Source organism: Taudactylus pleione, unplaced genomic scaffold (genome assembly GCF_031769625.1).
Source record: "Taudactylus pleione unplaced genomic scaffold, aTauple2 ptg000578l, whole genome shotgun sequence".
NCBI classification, from domain to species: Eukaryota; Metazoa; Chordata; class Amphibia; order Anura; family Myobatrachidae; genus Taudactylus; species Taudactylus pleione.
The window spans coordinates 166,271-194,038 of record NW_028284980.1 but is presented as its reverse complement, the minus strand read 5'-3'; the positions used below and the strand labels follow the sequence as shown (position 1 = coordinate 194,038).

At 55.2% G+C, this 27,768-nt stretch overlaps 1 protein-coding gene across 1 annotated transcript in view; it reads left to right on the top strand.

The window, feature by feature from the left end:
* LOC148481515 (pregnancy-specific glycoprotein 22-like) overlaps window positions 1–27,768 on the top strand; it is a 1,044,890-nt gene that overhangs the window by 906,269 nt on the left and 110,853 nt on the right. Inside the window, exon 3 of the mRNA XM_088453299.1 lies at window positions 278–294. Within this exon, the coding sequence (XP_088309425.1) occupies window positions 278–294 (17 nt within the window). The remainder of the gene's footprint in view (window positions 1–277; window positions 295–27,768) is intronic.

The window sequence follows — 27,768 nt, the reverse complement described above, 5'->3', positions numbered from 1 at the left end:
GTCTATGCACGCTATGACGCCTCATACTGCGTAGGCCATTGGATTGGCTAATTTATGCACGCCCCTGCAACAGCGTGCAAAAGCAACTAGGATGCCTGCGTTTCTCAGACCACCCCCCACAAACAGCACTTCCTGTCAACCACTCTGTGATGGATCTGTGTAGTCACTGCGATCGCAGTCCCGATCGCAGCAGGTGGTTTGCGCACTTTGATGCATATGCATGCGCAGTGTGAAATAATCAGCCGATTGAGTGCACAATCACAGTTGCGTACGGTAGTGAATCAGCCCCACCGTATATTCCGAACTGTCCCTATATATTATTTTAAAATATCACCTGAAGAGCCAACATTGTCCATTTTTTTAAGTTTCTTGGCCTCAAGGATGACAACGATGAGTTTAGGAGTCACAGGAGTATAATACAGTGAGAAGCACGTGCCTCTGAGTCCTTCATACTGTAATAAGGTTTAAGCAATAAATAGAAGTCAGTACGGTAAATCTGGTTACGTGTATTTGTTGGAAGGTGATGACATTATTCCCAGGATGTGGCCCTGCCCCGGTGTCACTGTGCCCCCACCTCTGATTTGGCTGCAGCTCCCAGCTCTTTCCACTCCTCAGTGACATGCAGCAGATCCATGTCCCCGGCTGCAGCCGCACCTCCCCGATCACATCATACTGCCAGAGACGGCTAAAGTCATACACCTGCATCACAGCCTCTGATTCCTGTATCTCTGACTGTAGCACCTGAAGTATATTAAAGAGAGTTACTACAATCTACACCAGTAACAGTATACATTATAAATCTGCTGCTAATGTGCATTACACGGTAGCCTTCTGCTGGCAGCAGCGTACTATGGACAACTGGGAAAAACGCTGCTGCATGTTACTGGACAGGAGAGTATTCATTAATACCGGTTCTATTATACTAAGGGGCCTATTAAGTAATATTTGCAGGATATCCCCCACAAACAGATTTTTTGGGGTCCCTGAAAATATTAAGGATCCTCCCAATGTACCATGGAGGGACCACAACAGATATCTCCAATAACTGCCTCATGGGCCTATTCATTAAACCTAAAAATTCTCTGGAGATAATTAGCTTTAGAACTCGCATGGAGTTCTACCTAATTATAGGTGGAATTCATCATTCCACCTCTCCATAAGTATCTATTCCGAAAAGCTGTCACTTTTGCGATGACAGCTTTTCGGGAAATAGATACTTTTCCCTGCCTACACTACCTTATCGCATCTGGAAACAGTGCTGCGCATGCGCTGTTACATCTGTAAAACCAGTGCATGCGCAGCACTGCCTTCAGATGCGTTAAGTTTGTGTACCCCCCCACCCCCTCCCCCCTCCGCTCACCTCCCCCCCCGACTTACCTGTCCGCGCAGCAGCCTCCGACTCCGTCCTGCTGGTCTGTCATGTGGTTTCCCAGCAGACCACATGACAGATTAGAAAAAAAAAAAACTTTTTTTTTTGTCTAAACTTTCTTGTGCTCTGCTGGGGAGCACACATGTCCGACAAGCCTCCGGAGCCTGAGGACGGAGCAGAGCGCCGGAGGGACTCGTCGGGGGACCTGCACACGCGGATACACTTAAGTTTCACCTGCTATTCGCCACCTCACATTGGCGAATAGTAACTGCATCAAATTCCGAAAATTGATAATTTTCGGAATTTGATGAATACCACAATTTCCACATCCCCATACTAATGTACTAATGTACTAATGTATGGGGAGTGTGGAAATTAACGCAGGGGAACTTAGCAAGGAGATATCTGTGATATCTTCTGTGCTATGTGGCTACATGAATACCAAAATAACGTTATTTAAGGAAAATGTCCTTAAAAACGTTATTTTAGTGTTGATGAATAGGCCTAATAGTCACTCCATTTCCAACAGGAGGAGCAGCGCCCAAAGGATTCTACAGGCTAGGCTTCATTTAAAACAAAAAGACAAAGTATTCCTTCAATGGGTCACTCACGGATTAAATATAATCTGAATCATATGTTACAGTGACCAAAAGAAAACAAAAAATATAACCTTTATTCATTAATAATAATAAAAAGCAGCAAAATATTTATGGATTTTTATATATAATAAAAAGAAATAGTGTATGTGATCTAAAACTCTGTGTTCTCCACAATTGTTGTAATCTCCACAATTTAAATCAGTGTCTTCCTCACTTTTCAATTATATACCACACTGTAATATGTAACAGCAGCCTGGTTAATTGCTGTTCCCAAAGCACTATAGCTCTTGTTACATAGCCCAATATATTAGTCTCTAAATAATAATTCACAAATGTGACTCATTTATCTCATTAGAAATTGTTAATTATCACAATTTATAAGATAATAATATCATAGTATGATTATATACAGTGTCCACTTGATTGGTTAAATTGGCACTTAAGGTAAACTGGTATATAATTATATCCTTTATTATATTGTCAGGACTTAATATGTTTTAATTGTATCATCTACAATCATATTGGTCACAATTATGTTATTTATCAACCCTTACTAGATCTTGTTCAAAGGCTGTGAGTACAATCAGTTGTATTTCCTCACCTATTGTGATACTCTCAATGTCAAACTAAAAAGATATCTAATCTGACTGTTGCAGTGTATTTATTTGAAACACTGCAATATGCTTGTTATACCCCTTTTACACCAGAGCAAAAACATGGGTTTTTGCTGGGTCTACCCGGGTCACAGCTCAGTGTAAAAGGGTCCCTGAAAAATAACCTGGGTCAAGTGACCCTGCAATCCAACCCAGGTAGCTACCAGGGTTGGACCCAGGATGGACCCAGGTAATGGTGCAGTGTAAACGGTGCAACCCGGGTTATCTGACCTGGATCATGCCTAAAATGAGCGGATTGGTGGTTGTGGAGCATTCACCTCCCACTTTTTATGACCTCACAGGTTTAGCAGGGCAGACCTGAGTTCAGTGTGAACAGGGCTGACCTGGGAGTAACCCAGATCAAAGGTGCAGTGTAAATGGGTCTGACCTGGGTCTGACCAGGGTTGCAACCATGTCCAAAAACCCAGGTCGGACCTGGGTTTTTGGTGGAAAAGAGGTATTAGTCACCCTAATCTCATTGCAGGTATACTATAGCATTTATCATCTTTCAACGTGTCACTTTCATTAGGCCATCGTCTCATCGGCAATTCAATGGGGTTGAATAGACAGATAATTAGTGAGCTGGTCTGAGACGCTATAGAGCGCTTTTCAATTGCATCATAAATCTCCCTGTGCTACCAGCGTGCACTCTGCGGGTATGGTGTAACGTTTATCACGCTCATTCACATCACAGTTATTAAGTCTAGTTTGTGCGGGGAGTGGGAGCAGGGTTAGGGAAGTGTAGTGTGTATGGGGAGTGGCAGCAAGTATAGGGGTAGTGTAGTGTGTGCGGGAAGCGGGAGCGGAGTTAGGGGTAGTTTAGTGTGTGCGGGAAGTGGGATCAGGGTTAGGGTTTGTGAAGTGTGTGTGAGGGGAGCGACAGCAGGATTAGGGGTAGTGTATTGTGTGCGGGGAGCAGGAGCATGGTTAGGGGTAGGGTAGTGTGCATGGGGAGTGGGAGCAGGGTTAGGGGTAATGTAGTGCATGTGGGAAGCAGCATCAGCATTAGCATTAGGGGTAGTGTAGGGTGTGCGGGGAGTGGCAGCAGGGTGAGGGGTAGTGTAGGGTGTACGGGGAGAGGCAGCAGGGTTAGGGGTAGTGTAGTGTGTACGGGGAATGGCAGCAGGGTTAGGGGTAGTGTAGTGTGTGCGGGAGAAGGGTTAGGGGTACTGTAGTGTGTGCGGGGAGTGGCAGCAGGGTTAGGGGTAGTGTAGTGTGTACGGGGAGTGGCAGAAGGGTTAGGGGTAGTGTAGTGTGTGTGGGGAGCAGAAGCAGAGTTAGAGGTAGTGTAGTGTGTGCGGGGAGCGGCAGCAGGGTTAGGGGTAGTGTAGTTTGCGCGGGGAGCAGGAGCAGGGTTATGGGTAGTGTAGTGTGTATGGGGAGTGGCAGCAGGGTTAGGGGTATTGTATTGTGTGCAGTGAGCGGCAGCAGGGTTAGGGGTAGTGTAGTGTATGCAGTGAGAGGCAGCAGGGTTAGGGATAGTGTAGTGTGTATGGGGGGTGGCAGCAGGGTTAGGGGTAGTTTAGTGTGTGCGGGGGGTGGCAGCAGGGTTAGGGGTAGTGTAGTGTGTGCGGGGAGTGGCAGCAGGGTTAGGGGTAGTGTAGTGTGTGTGGGGAGCAGGAGCACAGTTTGGGGTAGTGTAGTGTGTGCAGGGAGCAGCAGCAGGGTTAGGGGTAGTGTAGTGTGTGTGGGGAGCGGCAGCAGGGTTAGGGGTAGTGATTTGTGTGCATGGAGCGGGAGCATGGTTAGGGGAACAGTGTAGTGTGTGCGGGGAGCAGGAGCAGGGTTAGGGGTAGTGTAGTGTGTGAGGGGAGCGGCAGCAGGGTTAGGGGTAGTGTAGTGTGTGAGGGGAGCGGCAGCAAGGTTAGGGGTAGTGTAGTGTGTGCAAGGAGCGGGAGCATGGTTAGGGGTAGTGTAGTGTGTGCGGGGAGCAGGAGCAGAGTTAGGGGTAGTATAGTGTGTATGGCGAGCGGTAGCAGGGTTAGAGGTAGAGTAGTGTGTGGGGAGCAGGAGCAGAGTTAGGGGTAGTGTAGTGTGTGTGGGGAGCAGAACCAGAGTTAGGGGTAGTGTAGTATGTGCGGGGAGCGGCAAGAGGGTTAGGGGTAGTGTAGTGCGTGTGGGGACCAGGAGCAGAGTTAGGGGTAGTGTAGTGCGTGCGGGGAGCAGGAGCAGATTTAGGGGTATTGTAGTGTGTGCGAGGAGCAGGAGCAGATTTAGGGGTAGTGTAGTGTGTGCGGGGAGCAGGAGCAGAGTTAGGGGTAGTGTAGTGTGTACGGGGAGTGGCAGCAGTGTTAGGGGTAGTGTAGTGTGTAGGGGTAGTGTAGTGTGTAGGGGTAGTGTAGTGTGTGCAGGGAGCAGCAGCAGGGTTAGGGGTAGTGTAGTGTGTTCAGTGAGCGGCAGCAGAGTTAGGGGTAGTGTAGTGTGTTCGGGGAGCAGGAGCAGAGTTAGGGGTAATGTAGTGTGTGCAGGGAGCGGCAGCACGGTTAGGGGTAGTGTAGTGCGTGTGGGCAACAGGAGCAGAGTTAGGAGTAGTGTAGTGTGTGCTAGGAGCGGGAGCAGGGTTAGGGGCAGTGTAGTGTGTGCGGGGAGCAAGAGCAGAGTTAGGGGTAGTGTAGGGTGTGCGGGGAGAGGGAGCAGGGTTAGGGGTAGTGTAGTTTGCGCGGGGAGCAGGAGCAGGGTTATGGGTAGTGTAGTGTGTATGGGGAGTGGCAGCAGGGTTAGGGGTAGTGTAGTGTGTGCAGTGAGCGGCAGCAGGGTTAGGGGTAGTGTAGTGTGTATGGGGAGTGGCAGCAGGGTTAGGGGTAGTGTAGTGTATGCAGTGAGTGGCAGCAGGGTTAGGGGTAGTGTAGTGTGTATGGGGGGTGGCAGCAGAGCTAGGGGTAGTGTAGTGTGTGCGGGGGGTGGCAGCAGGGTTAGGGGTAGTGTAGTGTGTGCGGGGAGTGGCAGCAGGGTTAGGGGTAGTGTAGTGTGTGTGGGGAGCAGGAGCAGAGTTTGTGGTAGTGTAGTGTGTGCAGGGAGCGGCAGCAGGGTTAGGGGTAGTGTAGTGTGTGTGGGGAGCGGCAGCAGGGTTAGGGGTAGTGATTTGTGTGCATGGAGCGGGAGCATGGTTAGGGGAACAGTGTAGTGTGTGCGGGGAGCAGGAGCAGAGTTAGGGGTAGTGTAGTGCATGTGGGAAGCAGCATCAGCATTAGGGGTAGTGTAGTGTGCGCGGGGAGTGGCAGCAGGGTTAGGGGCAGTGTAGTGTGTGCAGTAAGTGGCAGCAGGGTTAGGGGTAGTGTAGTGTGTATGGGGAGTGGCAGCAGGGTTAGCAGTAGTGTAGTGTGTGCGGAAGCGGGAGCAGAGTTAGGAGTAGTGTAGTGTGTGCGGGGAACGGCAACAGTGTTAGGGCTAGTGTAGTGTTTGCGGGGAGTGGGATCAGGGTTTGGGGTAATGTAGTGTGTGCGGGGAGAGGGATCAGGGTTAGGGTTAGGGAAGTGTGCGCGGGTAGCGACAGCAGGGTTAGGCGTAGTGTAGTGTGTGCGGGGAGTGGGAGCAGGGTTAGGGGTAGTGTAGTGTTTGCGGGGAGTGGGATCAAGGTTAGGGGTAATGTAGTGTGTGCGGGGAGTGGCAGCAGGGTTAGGGGTAGTGTAGTGTGTGTGTGGAGCAGGAGCAGAGTTAGGGGTAGTGTAGAGTGTGCGGGGAGCAGTGCAGGGTTTGGGGTATAGTGTGTACGGGGAGTGGAAGCAGGGTTAGGGGTAGTGTAGTGTGTGTGGAGCAGGAGCAGAGTTAGGGGTAGTGTAGAGTGTGCGGGGAGCGGCAGCAGGCTTAGGGGTAGAGTAGTGCGTGTGGGGACAAGTGCAGAGTTAGGGGTAGTGTAGTGAGTGCGGGGAGCAGGAGCAGAGTTAGGGGTAGTGTAGTGTGTGCGGGGAGAGTGAGCTGGGTTAGGGGTAGTGTAGTGTAGCGGGGAGCGGCAGCAGGGATATGGGTAGTGTAGTGTGTGCGGGGAGCGGGAGCAGGGTTAGGGGTAGTGTAGTGTGTGGGGAGCAGTAGCATGGTTAGGAGTAGTGTAGTGTGTGCAGGGAGCAGTAGCAGGGATAGGGGTAGTGTAGTGTGTGAGTAGAGTGGGAGCATGGTTAGGGGTAGTGTAGTGTGTGAGGGGAGTGCGAGCAGGTTTTGGGGTAGTGTAGTGTGTGGGTAGCAGTAGCATGGTTAGGGGTAGTGTATTGTGTGCGGGGAGCAGGAGCATGGTCAGGGGTAGAGTAGTGTGTATGGGGAGTGGGTGCAGGGTTAGGGGTAATGTAGTGCATTTGGGAAGCAGCATCAGCATTACGGGTAGTGCAGGGTGTGCGGGGAGTGGCGGTAGGGGTAGTGTAGTGTGTACGGGGAGTGGCAACAGGGTTAGGGGTAGTGTAGTGTGTGCGGGGAGTGGCAGCAGGGTTAGGGGTAGTGTAGTGTGTACGGGAAGTGGCAGCAGGGTTAGGGGTACTGTAGTGTGTGTGTGGAGCAAGAGCAGACTTAGGGGTAGTGTAGTGTGTGCGGGGAGCGGCAGCAGGGTTAGGGGTAGTGTGGTGCGTGTGGGGACCAGGAGCAGAGTTAGGGGTAGTGTAGTGTGTGCGGGGAACAGGAGCAGAGTTAGGGGTAATGTAGTGTGTGCGGGGAGAGGGAGCTGGGTTAGGGGTAGTGTAGTGTGTGCGGGGAGTGGGAGCAGAGTTAGGGGTAGTGTAGTGTGTGTGGGGAGTGGGAGCAGGGTTAGGGGTAGTTTAGTGTGTGTGGGGACCAGGAGCAGAGTTAGGGGTAGTGTAGTGTGTGCGGGGAGCAGGAGCAGAGTTAGGCGTAGTGTAGTGTGTGCGGGGAGTGGGAGCAGGGTTAGGTGTAGTGTAGTGTGTGGGGAGCAGTAGCATGGTTAGGGATAGTGTAGTGTGTGCTGGGAGTGGGAGGAGGGTTAGGGGTAGTGTAGTGTGTGCGGGGAGCAGGAGCAGAGTTAGGGGTAGTGTAGTGTGTGTGGGGAGCAGGAGCAGAGTTAGGGGTAGTGTAGTGTGTGCTGGGAGTGGGAGCAGGGCAAGGGGTAGTTTACTGTGTGCAGGGAGCAGGAGCATGGTTAGGGGTAGTGTAGTGTGTGAGTGGAGTGGGAGCAGGGTTAGGGGTAGTGTAGTGTGTGCGGGGAGTGGGAGGAGGGTTAGGGGTAGTGTAGTGTGTGCGGGGAACGACAACAGTGTTAGGGGTAGTGTAGTGTTTGCGGGGAGTGGGATCAAGGTTAGGGGTAATGTAGTGTGTGCGGGGAGAGGGATCAGGGTTAGGGTTAGTGAAGTGTGTGCGGGGAGCGACAGCAGGATTAGGGGTAGTGTATTGTGTGCGGGGAGCAGGAGTATGGTTAGCGGTAGGGTAGTGTGTATGGGGAGTGGGAGCAGGGTTAGGGGTAATGTAGTGCATGTGGGAAGCAGCATCAGCATTAGGGGTAGTGCAGGGTGTGCGGGGAGTGGCAGCAGGGCTAGGGGAGTGTAGTGTGTACGGGGAGTGGCAACAGGGTTAGGGGTAGTGTAGTGTGTACGGGGAGAGGCAGCAGGGCTAGGGGTAGTGTAGTGTGTACGGGGAGTGGCAACAGGGTTAGGGGTAGTGTAGTGTGTGTGGGAAGCGGCAGCAGGGTTAGGGGTAGTGTAGTGTGTACGGGGAGTGGCAGCAGGGTTAGGGGTAGTGTAGTGTGTGTGGAGCAGGAGCAGAGTTAGGGGTAGTGTAGTATGTGCGGGGAGCGGGAGCAGGGTTAGGGGTAGTGTAGTGTGTGGAGAGCAGTAGCATGGTTAAGAGTAGTGTAGTGTGTGCAGGGAGCAGTAGCAGGGTTAGGGGTAGTGTAGTGTGTGAGTGGAGTGGGAGCAGGGTTAGGGGTAGTGTAGTGTGTGAGGGGAGTGGGAGCACGTTTAGGGGTAGTGTAGTGTTTGGGGAGCAGTAGCATGGTTAGGGGTAGTGTAGTGTGTGAGGGGAGTGGGAGCAGGTTTAGGGGTAGTGTCGAGAGTGGGGAGCAGTAGCATGGTTAGGGGTAGTGTAGTGTGTGCGGGGAGTGGGAGGAGGGTTAGGGGTAGTGTAGTGTTTGCGGGGAGTGGGATCAAGGTTAGGGGTAATGTAGTGTGTGCGGGGAGTGGCAGCAGGGTTAGGGGTAGTGTAGAGTGTGCGGGGAGCAGTGCAGGGTTTGGGGTATAGTGTGTACGGGGAGTGGAAGCAGGGTTAGGGGTAGTGTAGTGTGTGTGTGGAGCAGTAGCAGAGCTAGGGGTAGTGTAGAGTGTGCGGGGAGCGGCAGCAGGCTTAGGGGTAGTGTAGTGCGTGTGGGGACCAGTGCAGAGTTAGGGGTAGTGTAGTGTGTGCGAGGAGCAGGAGCAGAGTTAGGGGTAGTGTAGTGTGTGCGGGGAGAGGGAGCTGGGTTAGGGGTAGTGTAGTGTAGCGGGGAGAGGCAGCAGGGTTATGGGTAGTGTAGTGTGTGCGGGGAGAGGGAGCAGGGTTAGGGGTAGTGTGTGTGTGCGGGGAGTGGGAGCAGAGTTAGGGGTAGTGTAGTGTGTGTGGGGAGTGGAAGGTTAGCGGTAGTGTAGTGTGTGTGGGGATCAGGAGCAGAGTTACGGGTAGTGTAATGTGCACATGGAGCGGGAGCATGGTTAGGGGTAGTGTAGTGTAGCGGTGAGCGGCAGCAGGGTTTTGGGTAGTGTAGTGTGTACAGGGAGTGGAAGCAGGGTTAGGGGTAGTGCAGTGTGTGTGTGGAGCAGGAGCAGAGTTAGGGGTAGTGTAGAGTGTGCGGGGAGCGGCAGCAGGCTTAGGGGTAGTGTAGTGCTTGTGGGGACCAGTGCAGAGTTAGGGGTAGTGTAGTGTGTGTGTGGAGAGGGAGCAGGGTTAGGGGTAGTGTAGTGTGTGCGGGGAGTGGGAGCAGAGTTAGGGGTAGTGTAGTGTGTGCGGGGAGCGGGAGCAGGGTTAGGGGTAGTGTAGTGTGTGCGGGGAGTGGGAGCAGAGTTAGGGGTAGTGTAGTGTGTGTGGGTAGTGGAAGGTTAGCGGTAGTGTAGTGTGTGTGGGGACCAGGAGCAGAGTTAGGGGTAGTGTAGTGTGTGCGGGGAGCAGGAGCAGAGTTAGGGGTAGTGTAGTGTGTGCGGGTAGTGGGAGGAGGGTTAGGGGTAGTGTAGTGTGTGTGGGGAGCAGTAGCATGGTTAGGGGTAGTGTAGTGTGTGAGTGGAGTGGGAGCAGGCTTAGGGTTAGTGTAGTGTGTGGGGAGCAGTAGCATGGTTAGGGGTAGTGTAGTGTGTGCAGGGAGCAGTAGCATGGTTAGGGGTAGTGTAGTGTGTGCGGGGAGCAATAGCATGTTTAGGGGTAGTATAGTGTGTGAGGGGAGTGGGAGCAGGGTTAGGGGTAGTGTAGTCTGTGCGGGGGGTGGGAGTAGGATTAGGGGTAGTGTAGTGTGTGTGGGGAGTAGGAGCAGAGTTAGGGGTAGTGTAGTGCGTGCGGGGAGCGGGAGCAGGGTTAGGGGTAGTGTAGTGTGTGGGGAGCAGTAGCATGGTTAGGAGTAGTGTAGTGTGTGCAGGGAGCAGTAGCAGGGTTAGGGGTAGTGTAGTGTGTGAGTGGAGTGGGAGCAGGGTTAGGGGTAGTGTAGTGTGTGAGGGGAGTGCAAGCAGGTTTTGGGGTAGTGTAGTGTGTGGGGAGCAGTAGCATGGTTAGGGGTAGAGTGTGCGGGGGGTGGGAGGAGGGTTAGGGGTAGTGTAGTGTTTGCGGGGAGTGGGATCAAGGTTAGGGGTAATGTAGTGTGTGCGGGGAGAGTGATCAGGGTTAGGGTTAGTGAAGTGTGTGCGGGGAGCGACAGCAGGATTAGGGGTAGTGTATTGTGTGCGGGGAGCAGGAGCATGGTTAGGGGTAGAGTAGTGTGTATGGAGAGTGCGAGCAGGGTTAGGGGTAATGTAGTGCATGTGGGAAGCAGGATCAGCATTACGGGTAGTGCAGGGTGTGCGGGAGTGGCGGTAGGGGTAGTGTAGTGTGTACGGGTAGTGGCAACAGGGTTAGGGGTAGTGTAGTGTGCACGGGGAGTGGCAGCAGGGTTAGGGGTACTGTAGTGTGTGTGTGGAGCAAGAGCAGACTTAGGGGTAGTGTAGTCTGTGCGGGGAGCGGCAGCAGGGTTAGGGGTAGAGTGGTGCATGTGGGGACCAGGAGCAGAGTTAGGGGTAGTGTAGTGCGTGTGGGGACCAGTGCAGAGTTAGGGGTAGTGTAGTGTGTGCGTGGAGAGGGAGCAGGGTTAGGGGTAGTGTAGTGTGTGCGGGGAGTGGGAGCAGAGTTAGGGGTAGTGTAGTGTGTGCGGGGAGCGGGAGCAGGGTTAGGGGTAGTGTAGTGTGTGCGGGGAGTGGGAGCAGAGTTAGGGGTAGTGTAGTGTGTGTGGGTAGTGGAAGGTTAGCGGTAGTGTAGTGTGTGTGGGGACCAGGAGCAGAGTTAGGGGTAGTGTAGTGTGTGCGGGGAGCAGGAGCAGAGTTAGGGGTAGTGTAGTGTGTGCGGGTAGTGGGAGGAGGGTTAGGAGTAGTGTAGTGTGTGTGGGGAGCAGTAGCATGGTTAGGGGTAGTGTAGTGTGTGCGGGGAGTGGGAGGAGGGTTAGGGTTAATGTAGTGTGTGCGGGGAGAGTGATCAGGGTTAGGGTTAGTGAAGTGTGTGCGGGGAGCGACAGCAGGATTAGGGGTAGTGTAGTGTCTGCGGGGAGCAGGAGCATGGTTAGGGGTCGGGTAGTGTGTATGGGGAGTGGGAGCAGGGATAGGGGTAATGTAGTGCATGTGGGAAGCAGCATCAGCATTAGGGGTAGTGCAGGGTGTGCGGGGAGTGGCGTAGGGGTAGTGTAGTGTGTACGGGGAGTGGCAACAGGGTTAGGGGTAGTGTAGTGTGTGCGGGGAGTGGCAGCAGGGTTAGGGGTAGTGTAGTGTGTATGGGGAGTGGCAGCAGGGTTAGGGGTAGTGTAGTGTGTACGGGGAGTGGCAGCAGGGTTCGGGGTAGTGTAGTGTGTGTGTGGAGCAAGATCAGACTTAGGGGTAGTGTAGTGTGTGCAGGGAGCGGCAGCAGGGTTAGGGGTAGTGTAGTGCGTGTGGGGACCAGGAGCAGAGTTAGGGGTAGTGTAGTGTGTGCGGGGAGTGGGAGCAGAGTTAGGGGTTGTGTAGTGTGGGTGGGGAGTGGGAGCAGGGTTAGGGGTAGTTTAGTGTGTGTGGGGACCAGGAGCAGATTTAGGGGTAGTGTAGTGTGTGCGGGGAGCAGGAGCAGAGTTAGGGGTAGTGTAGTGTGTGCGGGGAGTGGGAGCAGGGTTAGGGGTAGTGTAGTGTGTGGGGAGCAGGAGCATGGTAAGGGGTAGTGTAGTGTGTGCGGGGAGTGGGAGGAGCGTTAGGGGTAGTGTAGTGTGTGCGGGGAGCAGGAGCAGAGTTAGGGGTAGTGTAGTGTGTGTGGGGAGCAGGAGCAGAGTTATGGGTAGTGTAGTGTGTGCTGGGAGTGGGAGCTGGGCTAGGGGTAGTGTAGTGTGTGAGTGGAGTGGGAGCAGGGTTAGGGGTAGTGTAGTGTGTGCGGGGAGTGGGAGGAGGGTTAGGGGTAGTGTAGTGTGTGCGGGGAACGGCAACAGTGTTAGGGGTAGTGTAGTGTTTGCGGAGAGTGGGATCAAGGTTAGGGGTAATGTAGTGTGTGCGGGGAGAGGGATCAGGGTTAGGGTTAGTGAAGTGTGTGCGGGGAGCGTCAGCAGGATTAGGGGTAGTGTATTGTGTGCGGGGCGCAGGAGCATGGTTAGCGGTAGGGTAGTGTGTATGGGGAGTGGGTGCAGGGTTAGAGGTAATGTAGTGCATGTGGGAAGCAGCATCAGCATTAGGGGTAGTGCAGGGTGTGCGGGGAGTGGCAGCAGGGCTAGGGGTAGTGTAGTGTGTACGGGGAGAGGCAGCAGGGCTAGGGGTAGTGTAGTGTGTACGGGGAGTGGCAACAGGGTTAGGGGTAGTGTAGTGTGTGCGGGGAGCGGCAGCAGGGTTAGGGGTTGTGTACTGTGTACGGGGAGTGGCAGCAGGGTTAGGGGTAGTGTAGTGTGTGTGTGGAGCAGGAGCAGAGTTAGGGGTAGTGTAGTGTGTGTGTGGAGCAGGAGAAGAGTTAGGAGTAGTGTGTGGGGACAAGGAGCAGAGTTAGGGGTAGTGTAGTGTGTGCGGGGAGCAGGAGCAGAGTTAGGGGTAGTGTAGTGTGTGCGGGGAGAGGGAGCTGGGTTAAGGGTAGTGTAATGTAGCGGGGAGCGGCAGCAGGGTTATGGGTAGTGTAGTGTGTGCGGAGAGCGGGAGCAGGGTTAGGGGTAGTGTAGTGTGTGCGGGGAGTGGGAGCAGAGTTAGTGGTAGTGTAGTGTGTGTGAGGAGTGGGAGCAGGGTTAGGGGTAGTGTAGTGTGTGTGGGGACCAGGAGCAGAGTTAGGGGTAGTGTAGTGTGTGCGGGGAGTGGGAGCAGGGCTAGGGGTAGTGTTGTGTGTGTGGGGACCAGGAGTAGAGTTAGGGGTAGTGTAGTGTGTGTGGGGACCAGGAGCAGAGTTAGGGGTAGTGTAGTGTGTGCGGGGAGTGGGAGCAGAGTTTGGGGTAATGAAGTGTGTGCGGGGAGTGATAGCAGAGTTAGGGGTAGTGTATTGTGTGCGGGGAGTGGGAGGAGGGTTAGGGGTAGTGTAGTGTGTGGGGAGCAGTAGCATGGTTAGGGGTAGTGTGTGCTGGGAGTGGGAGCAGGGTTAGGGGTAGTGTAGTGTGTGCGGGGAGCAGGAGCATGGTTAGGGGTAGTGTAGTGTGTGTGGGGAGCAGTAGCATGGCTAGGGGTAGTGTTGTGTGTGCGGGGAGAGGGAGGAGGGTTAGGGGTAGTGTAGTGTGTGGGGTGCAGCATCAGCATTAGGGGTAGTGCAGGGTGTGCGAGGAGGGGGAGCAGGGTTAGGGGTAGGGTAGTGTGTGGGGAGCAGTAGCATGATTTGGGGTAGTGTAGTGTGTGCGGGGAGTGGGAAGAGGGTTAGGGGTAGTGTAGTGTGTGGGGAGCAGTAGCATGGTTAGGGGTAGTGTAGTGTGTGCGGGGAGCAGGAGTAGAGTTAGGGGTAGTGTAGTGTGTGCGGGGAGCAGGAGCAAAGTTAGGGGTAGTGTAGTGTGTGGGGAGCAGTAGCATGGTTAGGGTTAGTGTAGTGTGTGGGGAGCAGTAGCATGGTTAGGGTTAGTGTAGTGTGTGCAGGGAGCAGGAGCATGGTTACGGGTAGTGTAGTGTGTGCAGGGAGCAGGAGCATGGTTACGGGTAGTGTAGTGTGTGCGGGGAGTGGGAGGAGAGTTAGGGGTAGTGTAGTGTGTGCGGGGAGCAGGAGCAGAGTTAGGGGTAGTGTAGTGTGTGCAGGGAGTGGGAGGAGAGTTAGGGGTAGTGTAGTGTGTGCGGGGAGCAGGAGCAGAGTTAGGGGTAGTGTAGTGTGTGGGTTGTGGGAGCAGGGTTGGGGGCATACTTTTGGAAACCATTTTCAGGGAGATTGCAGAAAGCGCCGCGCGTAGCGCCGTTTTTGCAGCGTGGTCTACTCTACCTATGGGTGTATATATTCCTATAATCTGACACCCTAGCTCCCCCACTGACATTAATATCTATCACACACATGCACATTACTAGAGCTCACTACACAGTACACACACACATTACTAGAGCTCACTACACAGTACACACACACACACACACACACACACACACACACAGATGTACATGAGTAGATATAGGGAGTAGGGACTGACCTGCCACTGCTGGGAGAGCAGAAGGACCCGGAGGAAGACCCCATCAGCTGCTGGCTGCCCAGAGTAGTGCCCGCGGACGAGAAGACTTCAACTAAGGAGCCTGCTGCCAGGACCGGAGGGAAGGAGCCACCGTCGCAGAGGACTTCATACTGCTGCTGATGCCCATAATTAGAAAGACCCCGCCGAGGGGGCCGGAGAGACAGCCTGACACCGCAGGCAGAAGAAGGACCAGCCCCTGAAGAAGACAACTGTTAGTAGTATGCTTTGAGGACCACCTTGCATGGCGGTAGAAAAGTCCACCACTGCCGCGTCTGCTGCTGAAGCCTCCGTCGCTCACAGGTACTGTGTACATAGACGGCCACCGCTACCCATAACCCCGCAGTGGCCGGCCTTCACGTCACACGTTGTGATGTCTCCATTTGTAGGCTCCGCCCCTCACACATGCGCAGTCCTTATTTTAATAGGGATGGAAAAACCGGGAGTAATGGTAATGTTTGCGGGGCAGCAGGAACATAAGGTAAAAATCTGGAGGCGCCCACTAAAAGCGGGAGGTTAGGCATGTATGGGGCAGTGTAGTGTGTACGGGGAGTGGGAGCAGGGATAGGGGTAGTGTAGTGTGTGCGGGGAGCGGGAGCAGAGTTAGGGGTAGTGTAGTGTGTGTGGGGACCAGGAGCAGAGATAGGGGTAGTGTAGTGTGTGCGGGGAGTGGGAGCAGGGTTAGGGGTAGTGTAGTGTGTGTGGAGCAGTAGCATGGTTAGGGGTAGTGTATTGTGTGCGGGGAGTAGGAGGAGGGTTAGGGGTAGTGTAGTGTGTGGGGAGCAGTAGCATGGTTAGGGGTAGTGTAGTGTGTGCTGGGAGTGAGAGCAGGGTTAGGGGTAGTGTAGTGTGTGCGGGGAGCAGGTGCATGGTTAGGGGTAGTGTAGTGTGTGTGGGGAGCAGTAGCATGGTTAGGGGTAGTGTAGTGTGTGCGGGGAGTGGGAGGAGGGTTAGGGGTAGTGTAGTGTGTGGGGAGCAGCATCAGCATTAGGGGTAGTGCAGGGTGTGCGAGGAGGGGGAGCAGGGTTAGGGGTAGTGTAGTGTGTGGGGAGCAGTAGCATGGTTAGGGGTAGTGTAGTGTGTGCGGGGAGTGGGAAGAGGGTTAGGGGTAGTGTAGTGTGCGGGGAGCAGGAGCATGGTTAGGGGTAGTGTAGTGTGTACGGGGAGTGGCAGCAGGGTTAGGGGTAGTGTAGTGTGTGTGTGGAGCAGGAGCAGAGTTAGGGGTAGTGTAGTGTGTGTGTGGAGCAGGAGAAGAGTTAGGAGTAGTGTAGTGTGTGGGGACCAGGAGCAGAGTTAGGGGTAGTGTAGTGTGTGCGGGGAGCAGGAGCAAAGTTAGGGGTAGTGTAGTGTGTGCGGGGAGAGGGAGCAGGGTTAGGGGTAGTGTAGTGTGTGCGGGGAGTGGGAGCAGAGTTAGGGGTAGTGTAGTGTGTGCGGGGAGAGGGAGCTGGGTTAAGGGTAGTGTAATGTAGCGGGGAGCGGCAGCAGGGTTATGGGTAGTGTAGTGTGTGCGGAGAGCGGGAGCAGGGTTAGGGGTAGTGTAGTGTCTGCGGGGAGTGGGAGCAGGGTTAGGGGTAGTGTAGTGTGTGTGGAGCAGTAGCATGGTTAGGGGTTTTGTAGTGTGTGCTGGGAGTGGGAGCAGGGTTAGGGGTAGTGTAGTGTGTGCGGGGAGTGGGAGCAGAGTTAGGAGCAGTGTAGTGTGTACGGGGAGTGGCAGCAGGGTTAGGGGTAGTTTAGTGTGTGTGTGGAGCAGGAGCAGAGTTAGGGGTAGTGTAGTGTGTGTGTGGAGCAGGAGAAGAGTTAGGAGTAGTGTAGTGTGTGGGGACCAGGAGCAGAGTTAGGGGTAGTGTAGTGTGTGTGGGGACCAGGAGCAGAGTTAGGGGTAGTGTAGTGTGCGCGGGGAGTGGGAGCAGAGTTAGGGGTAGTGAAGTGTGTGCGGGGAGTGATAGCAGAGTTAGGGTTAGTGTATTGTGTGCGGGGAGTGGGAGGAGTGTTATGGGTAGTGTAGTGTGTGGGGAGCAGTAGCATGGTTAGGGGTAGTGTAGTGTGTGCTGGGAGTGGGAGCAGAGTTAGGGGTAGTGTAGTGTGTGCGGGGAGCAGGAGCATGGTTAGGGGTAGTGTAGTGTGTGTGGGGAGCAGTAGCATGGTTAGGGGTAGTGTAGTGTGTGCGGGGAGTGGGAGGAGGGTTAGGGGTAGTGTAGTGTGTGGGGAGCAGCATCAGCATTAGGGGTAGTGCAGGGTGTGCGAGGAGGGGGAGCATGGTTAGGGGTAGTGTAGTGTGTGGGGAGCAGTAGCATGATTAGGAGTAGTGTAGTGTGTGCGGGGAGTGGGAAGAGGGTTAGGGGTAGTGTAGTGTGTGGGGAGCAGTAGCATGGTTAGGGGTAGTATAGTGTGTGCGGGGAGCAGGAGCAAAGTTAGGGGTAGTGTAGTGTGTACTGGGAGTGGGAGCAGGGCTATGGGTAGTGTAGTGTGTGGGGAGCAGTAGCATGGTTAGGGTTAGTGTAGTGTGTGGGGAGCAGTAGCATGGTTAGGGTTAGTGTAGTGTGTGGGGAGCAGTAGCATGGTTAGGGGTAGTGTAGTGTGTGCTGGGAGTGGGAGCAGGGCTAGGGGTAGTGTAGTGTGTGCGGGGAGTGGGAGGAGAGTTAGGGGTAGTGTAGTGTGTGCAGGGAGCAGGAGCATGGTTAGGGGTAGTGTAGTGTGTGCGGGGAGTGGGAGGAGAGTTAGGGGTAGTGTAGTGTGTGCGGGGAGCAGGAGCAGAGTTAGGGGTAGTGTAGTGTGTGGGTTGTGGGAGAAGGGTTAGGGTCATACTTTTGGAAACCATTTTCAGGGAGATTGCAGAAAGCGCAGCGCGTAGCGCCGTCTTTGGAGCGTGGTCTACTCTACTATGGGTGTATATATTCCTATAATCTGACACCCTAGCTCCCCCACTGACATTAATATCTGTCACACACATGCACATTACTAGAGCTCACTACACAGTACACACACACACATTACTAGAGCTCACTACACAGTACACACACACACACACACACACACACACACACACACACACACACACACACACACACAGATGTACATGAGTAGATATAGGGAGTAGGGACTGACGTGCCACTGCTGGGAGAGCAGAAGGACCCGGAGGAAGACCCCATCAGCTGCTGGCTGCCCAGAGTAGTGCCCGCGGACGAGAAGACTTCAACTAAGGAGCCTGCTGCCAGGACCGGAGGGAAGGAGCCACCGTCGCAGAGGACTTCATGCTGCTGCTGATGCCCTTAATTAGAAAGACCCCGCCGAGGGGGCCGGAGAGACAGCCTGACGCCGCAGGCAGAAGAAGGTCCAGCCCCTGAAGAAGACCACTGTTAGTAGTATGCTTTGAGGACTACCTTGCATGGCGGTAGAAAAGTCCACCACTGCCGCGTCTGCTGCTGAAGCCTCCGTCGCTCAGAGGTACTGTGTACATAGACGGCCACCGCTACCCATAACCCCGCAGTGGCCGGCCTTCACGTCACACGTTGTGATGTCTCCATTTGTAGGCTCCGCCCCTCGCACATGCGCAGTCCTTATTTTAAAGGGGATGGAAAAACCGGGAGTAATGGTAATGTTTGCGGGGCAGCAGGAACATAAGGTAAAAATCTGGAGGCGCCCACTAAAAGCGGGAGGGTAGGCATGTATGGGGCAGTGTAGAGTGTACGGGGATTGGGAGCAGGGATAGGGGTAGTGTAGTGTGTGCGGGGAGCGGGGTCTGGGTTAGGGTAGTGTGTGTGGGGAGCAGGAGCAAAGTTAGGGGTAGTGTAGTGTGTGCGGGGAGTGGGAGCAGGGTTAGTGGTAGTGTTGTGTGTGTGGGGACCAGGAGCAGAGTTAGGGGTAGTGCAGTGTGTGTGGGGACCAGGAGCAGAGTTAGGGGTAGTGTAGTGTGTGCGGGGAGTGGGAGCAGAGTTAGGGGTAGTGAAGTGTGTGTGGGGAGTGATAGCAGAGTTAGGGGTAGTGTGTGTGGGGACCAGGAGCTTGAATAGGGGTAGTGTAGTGTGTGCGGGGAGTGGGAGCAGGGTTAGGGGTAGTGTGTGTGGAGCAGTAGCATGGTTAGGGGTAGTGTATTGTGTGCGGGGAGTGGGAGGAGGGTTAGTGGTAGTGTAGTGTGTGGGGAGCAGTAGCATGGTTAGGGGTAGTGTAGTGTGTGTGGGGAGCAGTAGCATGGTTAGGGGTAGTGTAGTGTGTGCGGGGAGTGGGAGGAGGGTTAGCGGTAGTGTAGTGTGTGCGGGGAGCAGGAGCGGAGTTAGGGGTAATGTAGTGCATGTGGGAAGCAGCATCAGCATTAGGGGTAGTGCAGGGTGTGCTGGGAGGGGGAGCAGGGTTAGGGGTAGTGTAGTGTGTGCGGGGAGTGGGAGCAGGGTTAGGGGTAGTGTAGTGTGTGGGGAGCAGTAGCATGGTTAGGGATAGTGTAGTGTGTGAGGGGAGTGGGAGCAGGGTTAGGGGTAGTGTAGTGTGTGGGGAGCAGCAGCATGGTTAGGGGTAGTGTAGTGTGTGCGGGGAGTGGGAGGAGGGTTAAGTGTAGTGTAGTGTGTGCGGGGATCGGTAACAGTGTTAGGGGTAGTGTAGTGTTTGCGGGGGGTGGGATCAAGGTTAGGGGTAATGTATTGTGTGCGGGGCGCAGGAGCATGGTTAGCGGTAGGGTAGTGTGTTTGGGGAGTGGGAGCAGGGTTAGAGGTAATGTAGTGCATGTGGGAAGCAGCATCAGCATTAGTGGTAGTGCAGGGTGTGCGGGGAGTGGCAGCAGGGCTAGGGGAGTGTAGTGTGTACGGGGAGTGGCAACAGGGTTAGGGGTAGTGTAGTGTGTGCGGGGAGCGGCAGCAGGGTTAGGGGTAGTGTAGTGTGTACGGGGAGTGGCAGCAGGGTTAGGGGTAGTTTAGTGTGTGTGTGGAGCAGGAGCAGAGTTAGGGGTAGTGTAGTGTGTGTGTGGAGCAGGAGAAGAGTTAGGAGTAGTGTAGTGTGTGGGGACCAGGAGCAGAGTTAGGGGTAGTGTAGTGTGTGCGGGGAGCAGGAGCAGAGTTAGGGGTAGTGTAGTGTGTGCGGGGAGAGGGAGCTGGGTTAGGGGTAGTGTAGTGTGTGTGGGGACCAGGAGCAGAGTTAGGCGTAGTGTAGTGTGTGCGGGGAGTGGGAGAAGGGTTAGGGGTAGTGTAGTGTGTGCGGAGAGCGGCAGCAGGGTTAGGGGTAGTGTAGTGTGTGCGGGGAGTGGGAGCAGAGTTAGGGGTAGTGTAGTGTGTGTGGGGAGTGGGAGCAGGGTTAGGGGTAGTGTAGTGTGTGTGGGGACCAGGAGCAGAGTTAGGCGTAGTGTAGTGTGTGCGGGGAGTGGAAGCAGGGTTAGGGGTAGTGTTGTGTGTGTGGGGACCAGGAGCAGAGTTAGGGGTAGTGTAGTGTGTGTGGGGACCAGGAGCAGAGTTAGAGGTAGTGTAGTGTGTGCGGGAGTGGGAGCAGAGTTAGGGGTAGTGAAGTGTGTGTGGGGAGTGATAGCAAAGTTAGGGGTAGTGTAGTGTGTGCGGGGACCAGGAGCAGAGATAGGGGTAGTGTAGTGTGTGCGGGGAGTGGGAGCAGGGTTAGGGGTAGTGTAGTGTGTGTGGAGCAGTATCATGGTTAGGGGAAGTGTATTGTGTGCGGGGAGTGGGAGGAGGGTTAGGGGTAGTGTAGTGTGTGGGGAGCAGTAGCATGGTTAGGTTTAGTGTAGTGTGTGCTGGGAGTGGGAGCAGGGTTAGGGGTAGTGTAGTGTGTGCGGGGAGTGGGAGCAGAGTTATGGGTACTGAAGTGTGTGTGGGGAGTGATAGCAGAGTTAGGGGTAGTGTAGTGTGTGTGGGGACCAGGAGCAGAGATAGGGGTAGTGTAGTGTGTGCGGGGAGTGGTAGCAGGGTTAGGGGTAGTGTAGTGTGTGTGGAGCAGTAGCATGGTTAGGGGTAGTGTAGTGTGTGCTGGGAGTGGGAGCAGGGTTAGGGGTAGTGTAGTGTGTGCGGGGAGTGGGAGCAGAGTTAGGGGTAGTGAAGTGTGTGTGGGTAGTGATAGCAGAGTTAAGGGTAGTGTAGTGTGTGGGGACCAGGAGCAGAGTTAGGGGTAGTGTAGTGTGTGCGGGGAGCAGGAGCAGAGTTAGGGGTAGTGTAGTGTGTGCGTGGAGAGGGAGCTGGGTTAAGGGTAGTGTAATGTAGCGGGGAGCGGCAGCAGGGTTATGGGTAGTGTAGTGTGTGCGGAGAGCGGGAGCAGGGTTAGGGGTAGTGTAGTGTGTGCGGGGAGTGGGAGCAGAGTTAGGGGTAGTGTAGTGTGTGTGGGGAGTGGGAGAAGGGTTAGGGGTAGTGTAGTGTGTGTGGGGACCAGGAGCATAGTTAGGGGTAGTGTAGTGTGTGCGGGGAGTGGGAGCAGGGTTAGGGGTAGTGTTGTGTGTGTGAGGACCAGGAGCAGAGTTAGGGGTAGTGTAGTGTGTGTGGGGACCAGGAGCAGAGTTAGGGGTAGTGTAGTGTGTGCGGGGAGTGGGAGCAGAGTTAGGGGTAGTGAAGTGTGTGTGGGGAGTGATAGCAGAGTTAGGGGTAGTTTAGTGTGTGTGGGGACCAGGAGCAGAGATAGGGGTAGTGTAGTGTGTGCGGGGAGTGGGAGCAGGGTTAGGGGTAGTGTAGTGTGTGTGGAGCAGTAGCATGGTTAGGGGTAGTGTATTGTGTGCGGGGAGTGGGAGGAGGGTTAGGGGTAGTGTAGTGTGTGGGGAGCAGTAGCATGGTTAGGGGTAGTGTAGTGTGTGCTGGGAGTGGGAGCAGGGTTAGGGGTAGTGTAGTGTGTGCGTGGAGCAGGAGCATGGTTAGGGGTAGTGTAGTGTGTGTGGGGAGCAGTAGCATGGTTAGGGGCAGTGTAGTGTGTGCGGGGAGTGGGAGGAGGGTTAGGGGTAGTGTAGTGTGTGGGGAGCAGCATCAGTATTAGGGGTAGTGCAGGGTGTGCGAGGAGGGGGAGCAGGGTTAGGGGTAGTGTAGTGTGTGGGGAGCAGTAGCATGGTTAGGGGTAGTGTAGTGTGTGCGGGGAGTGGGAAGAGGGTTAGGGGTAGTGTAGTGTGCGGGGAACAGGAGCATGGTTAGGGGTAGTGTAGTGTGTACGGGGAGTGGCAGCAGGGTTAGGGGTAGTGTAGTGTGTGTGTAGAGCAGGAGCAGAGTTAGGGGTAGTGTAGTGTGTGTGTGGAGCAGGAGAAGAGTTAGGAGTAGTGTAGTGTGTGGGGACCAGGAGCAGAGTTAGGGCTAGTGTAGTGTGTGCGGGGAGCAGGAGCAAAGTTAGGGGTAGTGTAGTGTGTGCGGGGAGAGGGAGCAGGGATAGGGGTAGTGTAGTGTGTGCGGGGAGTGGGAGCAGAGTTAGGGGTAGTGTAGTGTGTGCGGGGAGAGGGAGCTGGGTTAAGGGTAGTGTAATGTAGCGGGGAGCGGCAGCAGGGTTATGGGTAGTGTAGTGTGTGCGGAGAGCGGGAGCAGGGTTAGGGGTAGTGTAGTGTGTGCGGGGAGTGGGAGCAGAGTTAGGGGTAGTGTAGTGTGTGCGGGGAGAGGGAGCTGGGTTAAGGGTAGTGTAATGTAGCAGGGAGCGGCAGCAGGGTTATGGGTAGTGTAGTGTGTGCGGAGAGCGGGAGCAGGGTTAGGGGTAGTGTAGTGTCTGCGGGGAGTGGGAGCAGGGTTAGGGGTAGTGTAGTGTGTGTGGAGCAGTAGCATGGTTAGGGGTTTTGTAGTGTGTGCTGGGAGTGGGAGCAGGGTTAGGGGTAGTGTAGTGTGTGCGGGGAGTGGGAGCAGAGTTAGGGGTAGTGAAGTGTGTGTGGGGAGTGATAGCAGAGTTAGGGGTAGTGTAGTTTGTGCGGGGACCAGGAGCAGAGTTAGGGGTAGTGTAGTGTGTGCGGGGAGCAGGAGCAGAGTTAGGGGTAGTGTAGTGTGTGCGGGGAGAGGGAGCTGGGTTAAGGGTAGTGTAATGTAGCGGGGAGCGGCACCAGGGTTATGGGTAGTGTAGTGTGTGCGGAGAGCGGGAGCAGGGTTAGGGGTAGTGTAGTGTGTGCGGGGAGTGGGAGCAGAGTTAGGGGTAGTGTAGTGTGTGTGGGGAGTGGGAGCAGGGTTCGGGGTAGTGTAGTGTGTGTGGGGACCAGGAGCAGAGTTAGGGGTAGTGTAGTGTGTGCGGGGAGTGGGAGCAGGGTTAGGGGTAGTGTTGAGTGTGTGGGGACCAGGAGCAGAGTTAGGGGTAGTGTAGTGTGTGTGGGGACCAGGAGCAGAGTTAGGGGTATTGTAGTGTGTGTGGGGACCAGGAGCAGAGTTAGGGGTAGTGTAGTGTGTGCGGGGAGTGGGAGCAGGGTTAGGGGTAGTGTTGTGTGTGTGGGGACCAGGAGCAGAGTTAGGGGTATTTCAGTGTGTGTGGGGACCAGGAGCACAGTTAGGTGTAGTGTAGTGTGTGCGGGGAGTGGGAGCAGAGTTAGGGGTAGTGAAGTGTGTGTGGGGAATGATAGCAGAGTTAGGGGTAGTGTAGTGTGTGTGGGGACCAGGAGCATGAATAGGGGTAGTGTAGTGTGTGCGGGGAGTGGGAGCAGGGTTAGGGGTAGTGTAGTGTGTGTGGAGCAGTAGCATGGTTAGGGGTAGTGTAGTGTGTGCTGGGAGTGGGAGCAGGGTTAGGGGTAGTGTAGTGTGTGGGGAGCAGCATCAGCATTAGGGGTAGTGCAGGGTGTGCGAGGAGGGGGAGCAGGGTTAGGGGTAGTGTAGTGTGTGGGGAGCAGTAGCATGGTTAGGGGTAGTGTAGTGTGTGTGGGGAGTGGGAAGAGGGTTAGGGGTAGTGTAGTGTGTGCGGGGAGCAGGAGCAGAGTTAGGGGTAGTGTAGTGTGTGTGGGGAGAGGGAGCTGGGTTAGGGGTAGTGTTGTGTGTGTGGGGACCAGGAGCAGAGTTAGGCGTAGTGTAGTGTGTGCGGGGAGTGGGAGCAGGGTTAGGGGTAGTGTAGTGTGTGCGGAGAGCGGCAGCAGGGTTAGGGGTAGTGTAGTGTGTGCGGGGAGTGGGAGCAGAGTTAGGGGTAGTGTAGTGTGTGTGGGGAGTGGGAGCAGGGTTAGGGGTAGTGTAGTGTGTGTGGGGACCAGGAGCAAAGTTAGACGTAGTGTAGTGTGTGTGGGGAGTGGGAGCAGGGTTAGGGGTAGTGTTGTATGTGTGGGGACCTGGAGCAGAGTTAGGGGTAGTGTAGTGTGTGCGGGGAGTGGGAGCAGGGTTAGGGGTAGTGTTGTGTGTGTGGGGACCAGGAGCAGAGTTAGGGGTAGTGCAGTGTGTGTGGGGACCAGGAGCAGAGTTAGGGGTAGTGTAGTGTGTGCGGGGAGTGGGAGCAGAGTTAGGGGTAGTGAAGTGTGTGTGGGGAGTGATAGCAGAGTTAGGGGTAGTGTAGTGTGTGTGGGGACCAGGAGCAGAGATAGGGGTAGTGTAGTGTGTGCGGGGAGTGGGAGCAGGGTTAGGGGTAGTGTAGTGTGTGTGGAGCAGTAGCATGGTTAGGGGTAGTGTATTGTGTGCGGGGAGTGGGAGGAGGGTTAGTGGTAGTGTAGTGTGTGGGGAGCAGTAGCATGGTTAGGGGTAGTGTAGTGTGTGTGGGGAGCAGTAGCATGGTTAGGGGTAGTGTAGTGTGTGCGGGGAGTGGGAGGAGGGTTAGCGGTAGTGTAGTGTGTGCGGGGAGCAAGAGCGGAGTTAGGGGTAATGTAGTGCATGTGGGAAGCAGCATCAGCATTAGGGGTAGTGCAGGGTGTGCTGGGAGGGGGAACAGGGTTAGGGGTAGTGTAGTGTGTGCGGGGAGTGGGAGCAGGGTTAGGGGTAGTGTAGTGTGTGGGGAGCAGTAACATGGTTAGGGATAGTGTAGTGTGTGAGGGGAGTGGGAGCAGGGGCAGGGTTAGGGGTAGTGTAGTGTGTGGGGAGCAGTAGCATGGTTAGGGGTAGTGTAGTGTGTGCGGGGAGTGGAAGGAGGGTTAGGTGTAGTGTAGTGTGTGCGGGGATCGGTAACAGTGTTAGGGGTAGTGTAGTGTTTGCGGGGGGTGGCATCAAGGTTAGGGGTAATGTATTGTGTGCGGGGCGCAGGAGCATGGTTAGCGGTAGGGTAGTGTGTATGGGGAGTAGGAGCAGGGTTAGAGGTAATGTAGTGCATGTGGGAAGCAGCATCAGCATTAGGGGTAGTGCAGGGTGTGCGGGGAGTGGCAGCAGGGCTAGGGGAGTGTAGTGTGTACGGGGAGTGGCAACAGGGTTAGGGGTAGTGTAGTGTGTGCGGGGAGCGGCAGCAGAGTTAGGGGTAGTGTAGTGTGTACGGGGAGTGGCAGCAGGGTTAGGGGTAGTTTAGTGTGTGTGTGGAGCAGGAGCAGAGTTAGGGGTAGTGTAGTGTGTGTGTGGAGCAGGAGAAGAGTTATGAGTAGTGTAGTGTGTGGGGACCAGGAGCAGAGTTAGGGGTAGTGTAGTGTGTGCGGGGAGCAGGAGCAGAGTTAGGGGTAGTGTAGTGTGTGCGGGGAGAGGGAGCTGGGTTAGGGGTAGTGTTGTGTGTGTGGGGACCAGGAGCAGAGTTAGGCGTAGTGTAGTGTGTGCGGGGAGTGGGAGCAGGGTTAGGGGTAGTGTAGTGTGTGCGGAGAGCGGCAGCAGGGTTAGGGGTAGTGTAGTGTGTGCGGGGAGTGGGAGCAGAGTTAGGGGTAGTGTAGTGTGTGTGGGGAGTGGGAGCAGGGTTAGGGGTAGTGTAGTGTGTGTGGGGACCAGGAGCAAAGTTAGACATAGTGTAGTGTGTGCGGGGAGTGGGAGCAGGGTTAGGGGTAGTGTTGTGTGTGTGAGGACCAGGAGCAGAGTTAGGGGTAGTGTAGTGTGTGTGGGGACCAGGAGCAGAGTTAGGGGTAGTGTAGTGTGTGCGGGGAGTGGGAGCAGAGTTAGGGGTAGTGAAGTGTGTGTGGGGAGTGATAGCAGAGTTAGGGGTAGTGTAGTGTGTGTGGGGACCAGGAGCAGAGATAGGGGTAGTGTAGTGTGTGCGGGGAGTGGGAGCAGGGTTAGGGGTAGTGTAGTGTGTGTGGAGCAGTAGCATGGTTAGGGGTAGTGTATTGTGTGCGGGGAGTGGGAGGAGGGTTAGGGGTAGTGTAGTGTGTGGGGAGCAGTAGCATGGTTAGGGGTAGTGTAGTGTGTGCTGGGAGTGGGAGCAAGGTTAGGGGTAGTGTAGTGTGTGCGTGGAGCAGGAGCATGGTTAGGGGTAGTGTAGTGTGTGCGGGGAGCAGTAGCATGGTTAGGGGCAGTGTAGTGTGTGCGGGGAGTGGGAGGAGGGTTAGGGGTAGTGTAGTGTGTGGGGAGCAGCATCAGTATTAGGGGTAGTGCAGGGTGTGCGAGGAGGGGGAGCAGGGTTAGGGGTAGTGTAGTGTGTGGGGAGCAGTAGCATGGTTAGGGGTAGTGTAGTGTGTGCGGGGAGTGGGAAGAGGGTTAGGGGTAGTGTAGTGTGCGGGGAACAGGAGCATGGTTAGGGGTAGTGTAGTGTGTACGGGGAGTGGCAGCAGGGTTAGGGGTAGTGTAGTGTGTGTGTAGAGCAGGAGCAGAGTTAGGGGTAGTGTAGTGTGTGTGTGGAGCAGGAGAAGAGTTAGGAGTAGTGTAGTGTGTGGGGACCAGGAGCAGAGTTAGGGCTAGTGTAGTGTGTGCGGGGAGCAGGAGCAAAGTTAGGGGTAGTGTAGTGTGTGCGGGGAGAGGGAGCAGGGATAGGGGTAGTGTAGTGTGTGCGGGGAGTGGGAGCAGAGTTAGGGGTAGTGTAGTGTGTGCGGGGAGAGGGAGCAGGGATAGGGGTAGTGTAGTGTGTGCGGGGAGTGGGAGCAAAGTTAGACATAGTGTAGTGTGTGCGGGGAGTGGGAGCAGGGTTAGGGGTAGTGTTGTGTGTGTGAGGACCAGGAGCAGAGTTAGGGGTAGTGTAGTGTGTGTGGGGACCAGGAGCAGAGTTAGGGGTAGTGTAGTGTGTGCGGGGAGTGGGAGCAGAGTTAGGGGTAGTGAAGTGTGTGTGGGGAGTGATAGCAGAGTTAGGGGTAGTGTAGTGTGTGTGGGGACCAGGAGCAGAGATAGGGGTAGTGTAGTGTGTGCGGGGAGTGGGAGCAGGGTTAGGGGTAGTGTAGTGTGTGTGGAGCAGTAGCATGGTTAGGGGTAGTGTATTGTGTGCGGGGAGTGGGAGGAGGGTTAGGGGTAGTGTAGTGTGTGGGGAGCAGTAGCATGGTTAGGGGTAGTGTAGTGTGTGCTGGGAGTGGGAGCAGGGTTAGGGGTAGTGTAGTGTGTGCGTGGAGCAGGAGCATGGTTAGGGGTAGTGTAGTGTGTGTGGGGAGCAGTAGCATGGTTAGGGGCAGTGTAGTGTGTGCGGGGAGTGGGAGGAGGGTTAGGGGTAGTGTAGTGTGTGGGGAGCAGCATCAGTATTAGGGGTAGTGCAGGGTGTGCGAGGAGGGGGAGCAGGGTTAGGGGTAGTGTAGTGTGTGGGGAGCAGTAGCATGGTTAGGGGTAGTGTAGTGTGTGCGGGGAGTGGGAAGAGGGTTAGGGGTAGTGTAGTGTGCGGGGAACAGGAGCATGGTTAGGGGTAGTGTAGTGTGTACGGGGAGTGGCAGCAGGGTTAGGGGTAGTGTAGTGTGTGTGTAGAGCAGGAGCAGAGTTAGGGGTAGTGTAGTGTGTGTGTGGAGCAGGAGAAGAGTTAGGAGTAGTGTAGTGTGTGGGGACCAGGAGCAGAGTTAGGGCTAGTGTAGTGTGTGCGGGGAGCAGGAGCAAAGTTAGGGGTAGTGTAGTGTGTGCGGGGAGAGGGAGCAGGGATAGGGGTAGTGTAGTGTGTGCGGGGAGTGGGAGCAGAGTTAGGGGTAGTGTAGTGTGTGCGGGGAGAGGGAGCTGGGTTAAGGGTAGTGTAATGTAGCGGGGAGCGGCAGCAGGGTTATGGGTAGTGTAGTGTGTGCGGAGAGCGGGAGCAGGGTTAGGGGTAGTGTAGTGTGTGCGGGGAGTGGGAGCAGAGTTAGGGGTAGTGTAGTGTGTGCGGGGAGAGGGAGCTGGGTTAAGGGTAGTGTAATGTAGCAGGGAGCGGCAGCAGGGTTATGGGTAGTGTAGTGTGTGCGGAGAGCGGGAGCAGGGTTAGGGGTAGTGTAGTGTCTGCGGGGAGTGGGAGCAGGGTTAGGGGTAGTGTAGTGTGTGTGGAGCAGTAGCATGGTTAGGGGTTTTGTAGTGTGTGCTGGGAGTGGGAGCAGGGTTAGGGGTAGTGTAGTGTGTGCGGGGAGTGGGAGCAGAGTTAGGGGTAGTGAAGTGTGTGTGGGGAGTGATAGCAGAGTTAGGGGTAGTGTAGTTTGTGCGGGGACCAGGAGCAGAGTTAGGGGTAGTGTAGTGTGTGCGGGGAGCAGGAGCAGAGTTAGGGGTAGTGTAGTGTGTGCAGACAATGCGG